We start from the raw sequence: 6,897 nt of genomic DNA, 5'->3' as shown, positions 1-6,897 counted from the left end.
TGCTGCTGCTGCTGGTGTTTTTTACTGTTCTTTTTCTTGTGTGCATCCTTCCATTTATTCTTGCTTTGCGTTGACGTGTATTTTAGTTTGTGCTGAAGGCTGCACGCAAGTGACAGGAGTGATGGCGATGATGACTGGCCGTGTGCTGCTGGTGTGTGCCCTCTGCGTGCTGTGGTGTGGTGCGGTGTTTGGACACGCGATGGAGGATTACTGCAGTGAGGGCGGAGGGGACGGTTTGAGGCACGCGAGTAATGGTGGAGATGACGGCGTGTCTCTAAAGGCGGACTGCGGGCTGTTATCCACTCGAATGGCATTAATAAAGGCGGTTGAGGCTGTGGAAGCTGTAGAAGAAGGATTGAGTGGTGTTCCAGACCCATCTCAGGATACGGAGGAATCATCACCTAATAATAAATTGGACGATAATACGCAGTCCACTGGAGCGGCTGGTTTAGGAGGCGGTGTTGCAGGTCCAGCAACAGCAGCAGCGGGAGCAGCAGGACTACCGCCGAATCCTAAAGGATCAGATAAAAAAGGACAGCAGGGAAAACAAGAAGAATTGGGTCCAGCTGTTGGAAGAAAAGCAGGTAATAAGGAGGATCGCAACGACGGTAAGGCAACTGGGCCCAAACTTCAAACTGTCGATCAACCATCTCCTTCCTCTTCTTTACCTGGCAGCCCTGGCGCTCGGAACGGTGAAGAACACAAATTGGAGAATACCTCAGAGAGTGATGAACCCTCCGATGATTCACCGGAAGATGACGAAGGGGATCGTCTTAGCCAATCCGACAGTCGTGAAGAGAAGGCGGAAGAGCTGGTGAAACAAAACGAATTAAATACAGAAAACACAAGTAATGAGGCACCAGCACTAACAGCAGCACCAGCCGAAGAGGCAGAAGCAAAAACAGCAATACCAACAACATCATTGCATGGACATTCCAGCGCTGAGGATTCGGGAGACGTGCAACAGCTACAACAACCCCAAGACGGCATTGAGTCAAACGACTCACAAACAAAGACCGCTGCCACCATCGCAGCCAATCAACACAATGAACCGTCTGCCGACCATGCAGAATCAGGGCTACCTTCACCCACGGCAAACGGTGATGCTTCCAATAATGAAGCTGACAATAGCACTGAAGACGGCATCTCAAACAATGGCCCAGCAGCCGATGGTGCAGGGACACGAGAAAAAAAACAAAATGAAAATAAAGATGCCAATCCGAAGGAAACACCAGTCGAAGCCACAGCCACGAAAACTACAACGGCGACGACTGGCGACAGTGACGGCAGCACCGCGGTCTCCCACACCACCTCCCCTCTTTTCCTTCTTCTTGTTGTTGCGTGTGCGGCTGCTGCTGCGGTGGTGGCCGTGTGAGAGTGAGGGAGAGAGCCGTGCACCGCCCGCACACACACTCGTCCTTCTCTCTCTCTCTGTGTGTGTCCCCTTGCATGGACTCTCGCCCTCACCTCACCCCACGAGGCACACACAATAATGTGCCCATTGTATATATGCATGCACACCCATGCAGGCCGTTGGTGCTCTCTTTTGCACCACACGCACCGCTGCCGTCCTGCCTGGCTGCATGGGCGGAGCACCGTAACTGTTTCTGTTTTGTTTTTATTGCATTGAGTGGGCGACCTCTCTCTCTCTCTCTCCCTGTGTGTGTGTGTTTTGCTTTACGGGAGCAATGGGAGTGTGTGTGCTGGTCGTCCCACGCCTCGGCTTTTTGTTTTTCTTTGTTTTGAATCTCTGCTTGTGTTGTGGTTGGGTGCACCCATTTTAATTTCATTGATTGGTTTTCTTCTGAATTGCGGAGGGCTGAATTTTCCCTTTTGTATCCTCCTGTTCTTTGTTTCTTCCCACGCAATCGGTCCTTGTTGCTTCAGCGAGCCACGAAATATTTGCCTAACACCCACATCAATGGCTTACTTGCTCTACACCCCACATTAGTTTGAGACGCTGGTGCTGCTGCATGTGATGGTGTTTGTGGTGTGATTGCCAGCGGGTGCTTTGCTGTCACTTTGACGTACCCTCGATTTGTTGAATATGTTATGCGTGCCGACAGGGCGAATTGGATCCGCGTTGTTGTGAGGGACGCACCCTTTTTGAGCAGTTGGTGCGCTGCGGCCATACACCGCCATTGGGAGGGATGGATGCCCATCCGCATCAACGTATCCACAAGGGACCTGGATGATACCGGGAAGTATTGGATCTCAGGGAGGTACCACGCAATGAATTCATTGAATGGCAATTGCGAGTGTGAAGGTGACTTTGTATCCTCTGCGCACGGGATCATTCTCGAGAATGAAGTTGTCCCTGCTGCTTTCAAACTGCATGCGGATTGTCTGCTTGTGCAGCCACTGGAGGGTCCTTTGATTGTGCCCCCATTTGCCACAGGCAGCGTTTGCAGTCGGTTTACGGTGCGTGCTGGGCATTGTTCCACTGGTGTTGCCAATGCTGACATGGTGCTGTGCGTGGCAGAGCGCTGTCGGTGGTGGTGCACTCGACGACTACCGTGATGGCTGCGAGGAGCACCACGACTGCGACGACATTGATGGCATGGAGCTGCAGGATGGCGATGGTGACGGGAGGACGCTGGAGTCGCACTGGTCGCAGCGCCACGCGAAGGATGAGTGGATGGCACCGATTGTTTGTGCCGGCTGCCGCACGGAGCTGACGCTGGCCGCACCGGCTGATCTTGGCTGCATGAGGGTGAAGTGGGAGATGGCGGAGCCGATGCGCTGGTGAAGGAATTCGTGCTGTGCGCTGCTGCAGAGGAAGTGCTCCGCACCGAACATGAGTGAATATCCCCAGATGTTCTGCGAAGCGGGCGTTCATGCCAGACGCTGCACGTTGGATCGGTATTCCGGTGGTTGGTGTGTAGACGAATTATCCATGAAGGGCCAGCAAAACGCCCGATGGACAGTTGCCCCGTCACTGGTCCCGCACTGGATGTGAGAAATGCTGCCGCTGTTATTTGGAGGGGAGAATGTTTGTCTGCGGTGCCTGGGGACAAGCCCTCTTCGTGGTGCCTGGACACGCCTCCCACCAACACGACGGATGCGAGGGACCCTGAAGAAACATACATCTCGGTGCTGTCATGCATGCGGCATTGCGGTGCCTCGGCATGCGGGTGCGTCTGAGAGTGACTGAAGAGGGTAACGCCCGTTGTGCCCCATGCACGGCCGAGGCGACGATTACGTGGGTTGCTCCGCCCTACGACGAGGGAAAAGCTATTTTCCGTGACCACGCGCGGGTGTGCACGATATCCGTCACCAGCGGCAGGCTGCTTCCAATAGTTTCGTGGGGTGGCGATGTGAGAGGGTATGTGGAGCAGGACGGTTTCACTGGCATCTACTGAACAAGCTTTGCTACGGGCATCCGTCCCCGATCCAGAGAGCATTGGGACCGGCCGTGGCACACCACCGAAGTATGTGGACACGGCTGCTCCCCAGAAGCATCCGTCGCCAGAGGAGAAGGAAGTCGCCTCCGGTGCCACGACGACAACGGAGTGCGCTTGCCCAGCGACACCGCGGGTGCGCCGCAGGAGGCGGAGAAGGAGCGCGATCTTCCGGACAGCGACGATGTGGCCGCCGATGGTGTGGCGTCTGTTGTCGGACAATCATTAGGAGATGAGGCCGCCAGCGACAAGGCCGGTGGCGGTGCCACAGCCACGGGACCCAAGGGCCCTGATGCCGCTGATGCCGCGCAGGGCGCCGTGGACCCTCCGCCGTGGGAGGATGATGCGGCGATGGGGTGCGGGGGTTAGGAGACAGACATGAAGGACGCCTCGCCTCCGATCCACGGCAATAACAGTGCGGCTGCTGCTTTTCCCTTTCCGCTGATTCTTCTGCTTGCCGCTGCCGCCGCGGTGCCAACACTCAGCAGTGGGTGCAAGAGAGAAAGGCCTATATCAACTGGCATGTCCCTATCAGTATATACATGCTCTGCTTGTCCGTATACTTTGTACCAGGGACATGCTGTATGCACTCTCCCTCTTTTGTGTTGTTCGCTGATTTGTCGGCACCACGCGTGCATTATGGGTTGGGATAAGAAATTGTTTGACTTCTTCTGGAGGATACTGTGGGGTGTTTTTGTGCGTGTGCGAGGGATCTGTGTGGTCTGATTTCCCTATTTTTATTTGCCTGCTTTGGCATTGTGTAATGATACTTCCCTTCTCCGTTATGTGTGTTCTGAAGTGTTGCTAGGGCACCGGGAGTGGATGCCTGTGGACGCACGCCGTGGATTATGCGCTACATTGGTGGGAGGGGAGACTGACATAACTGGCGGGATTCAGTAAGGCGCTTTTCTGCCCACAGACCCTGCAGCCGCAGCAGCCTGAGTGGCGCTTTGCGTATGGACGTGTGGGTTGTTTCTCTCTTGCGAGGCCTTTTCTACCGCGTGTCATTTTCCGCTCGGGTACCGTGCCCGTGGCAGCAGCGGCGGCATCAAAAGAGCATTGTGTGCGTGGAGAGTCCTTGATTGAGTGCCTGCCTTACTTCTCTGTTCTGTTGATTGATTGTACCGTGTGCCGACCAAACGGTTGGCGTGACGTTCTTCTGACGGCGGGGTCCACGTGACATGATGTTGCGTCGCGTGGTTTGTTGCGGGTGTGTGATTTCCGCAACGGTTTTTGGGCGGTTGACTGTTGGGTCGTTGAGGGCGGCGTGGCGACGGGTGTGGATGGACCCGATTGTGTGCCGTGGCTGTTCGTGCGGGGGAGCCGCGGGAAGGAGGAAGGCAGCGGAGCGATGGACTCACGAGGAGTTCGGTAGCGTGCAGCCATGAAGATTGGCGACAGGGAACTCACTGCCGCTGCGAGTTGCCGTGTGTGGTGTTTGTTTCTGTTATTATTACTTGCGCTGTTGGATGTGGCCGCTGTGGGGGAAGACTGTTTTTTGTTTCTTTTTTACGCCGGCTTGGGATCCTTTTCTGCACCGGCATCACTGTGTTCTTGCCGTACTGTTGCGCCCTTTTTCCCGTCCACTTTGGGGCAGCTGCGGGTGGGTTTTACATGCCGTGGAGTTGTGTGCCGTGCTGTCCGGTGTTTCATTGTTGCCTGTTCTTCCTGCGTGCACGCGTTCCCCATGCTCATGGTAACAACCCTCATGCAAACGCTACTCCTCCTTTTCCATGCTGCTGATGTGTGTGTGTTCTTCTCCTCCTCCTCTCTGTGTCCCTCCCTAGACTGTGTGTGCAGCCGTGATGACGATGACTGGCCGTGTGCTGCTGGTGTGTGCCCTCTGCGTGCTGTGGTGCGGTGCCGGCGGTGGTGGATGTTCTGAAACAACTCCAGGTTCTCCGGGTTCTTCGGGTACTCCGCCCGTTAATGACAATGATTCTAAAAGCGACAACAATTCCACAGGTGGCGCTGGAGAAGGTGTCCAAACCGGTAAGCAGGCAGTGCCACAAGCACCCGCACCACCGGCGTCAGGATTACCGGAAGTGCCAGCGAGACCGTCACAGGGAACACAATCCGGAGGAGCATCAGAAACGCCAAGTACAAAGAAGGACAGCATGGTTCAAAATACAGAAGTTAAAAAAAAGGAAGAAGAGGAAGAGGAACACGGAGGGAATGAAGAGGAAGAAGAGAAGCAAGAGGAAGAAGAAGAGGAGAAAAGGCAGGAAGAGGAGGAGGATGGTACGGAAGAAGAAGAGACAAAGAAAGAAGAAGCTGGTACCGGCACCACAGAGGTGACCTCAGCAGGCGGTCAAGAGCAGCCAAATTTATCTCCTGGTGCGGCAGGAGCATCGAATAAAACAAATCCCAACAGCACCCAAACAACTGGAGACGATGACCCAGCAGCTGATGGTGCAGGGACACCAGAGGGAAAACAAAATGAAAATAAAGATGCCAATCCGAAGGAAACACCAGTCGAAGCCACAGCCATGAAAACTACGACGGCGACGACTGGCGACAGTGACGGCAGCACCGCGGTCCCCCACACCACCTCCCCTCTTTTGCTTCTTCTTTTTGCGTGTGCAGCTGCTGCTGCGGTGGTGGCCGCGTGAGAGTGAGGGAGAGAGAGCCGTGCACCGCCCGCACACACACTCTTCCTTCTCTCTCTCTGTGTGTCCCCTTGCATGGACTCTCGCCCTCACCTCACCCCACGAGGCACACACATAATGTGCCCATTGTATATATGCATGCACACCCATGCAGGCCCGTTGGTGCTCTCTTTTGCACGACACGCACCGCTGCCGTCCTGCCTGGCTGCATGGGCGGAGCACCGTAACTGTTTCTGTTTTGTTTTTATTGCACTGAGTGGGCGACCTCTCTCTCTCTCCCCGTGTGTGTGTTTTGCTTTACGGGAGCAATGAGAGTGTGTGTGCGCTGGTCGTCCCACGCTTCGGCTTTTTGTTTTGTTTTTCATTATTTTTTGGTTGAGTGCACCCATTACTTTTTTTTTGAATTGGTGTTTTTTTTTTGACTGCGGACGCCTAAATTCTCTTTTTCGTTTTTTCTTTTCCTTTGAGATATTGTCAGTGTTTGTTATTCTTTCCAAACCATGAAGTATTTTTTTTAAACGTACAGCATGTTTCAGTTGATCCACGTCACCCCACGGTCTGCGGTGCTGCTGGTGCTTCTGGTTGTGATGTGTTGTGCTGGCGGGTGCTTTGCTGCCAGCCTGACGTACTCCTGCTCCTCTGACAAGGCGATGCGTGCGGACAGGGCAAAGTCGATCGCGGCTGTTGTGAGATACGTGCCTTTTGGAGCAGAGGGTGCGTCGCAGACATGCACCGTCATTGGGAGGAATGGATGGGCGCCCACCCGCATGAATGTGTCGACAAGGGACCCGGATGGCACCAGGAAGTATTGCATCTCAGAGCGGTATTGCGCAATGAATTCATTGGCGGCAATTGCGAGTGTGAAGGTGACGTTTTTCTATGCTGAG

General features: G+C 54.5%; 3 protein-coding genes and 1 pseudogene across 3 annotated transcripts, besides 3 other annotated features; all 4 read left to right on the top strand.

Annotated features, from left to right (window-relative positions):
* Positions 1-6,897: a sequence feature (areas not merged during assembly with more than two copies in the genome that could not be assigned to a particular haplotype).
* Positions 122-1,375, top strand: Tc00.1047053503645.10 (mucin-associated surface protein (MASP), putative; the record flags this gene model as incomplete). The annotated part of the gene is made up of 1 exon (XM_799811.1): positions 122-1,375. One exon carries the CDS (start codon positions 122-124, stop codon positions 1,373-1,375), a length of 1,254 nt encoding a protein of 417 aa, XP_804904.1.
* Positions 857-922: a microsatellite.
* On the top strand, positions 2,469-2,900 carry Tc00.1047053503645.20 (annotated as a pseudogene).
* Tc00.1047053503645.40 (mucin-associated surface protein (MASP), putative) lies at positions 5,207-6,013 on the top strand (the record flags this gene model as incomplete). Its single annotated transcript, XM_799812.1, has 1 exon — positions 5,207-6,013. The coding sequence occupies one exon, from the start codon at positions 5,207-5,209 to the stop codon at positions 6,011-6,013; it is 807 nt and encodes a 268-aa protein (XP_804905.1).
* Positions 5,541-5,675: a sequence feature (GA-rich).
* Positions 6,538-6,897, top strand: Tc00.1047053503645.55 (surface protease GP63, putative; the record flags this gene model as incomplete). The annotated part of the gene is made up of 1 exon (XM_799813.1): positions 6,538-6,897. A coding segment is annotated over one exon (360 nt), but the record flags the coding sequence as incomplete, so codon positions are not given.

The sequence above is a fragment of the Trypanosoma cruzi genome, genomic scaffold (assembly GCF_000209065.1).
Source record: "Trypanosoma cruzi strain CL Brener 1047053516815 genomic scaffold, whole genome shotgun sequence".
NCBI classification, from domain to species: domain Eukaryota; phylum Euglenozoa; class Kinetoplastea; order Trypanosomatida; family Trypanosomatidae; genus Trypanosoma; species Trypanosoma cruzi.
Note: the sequence above shows the minus strand (reverse complement) of the source record. Positions and strands in the feature narration are given on the sequence as shown.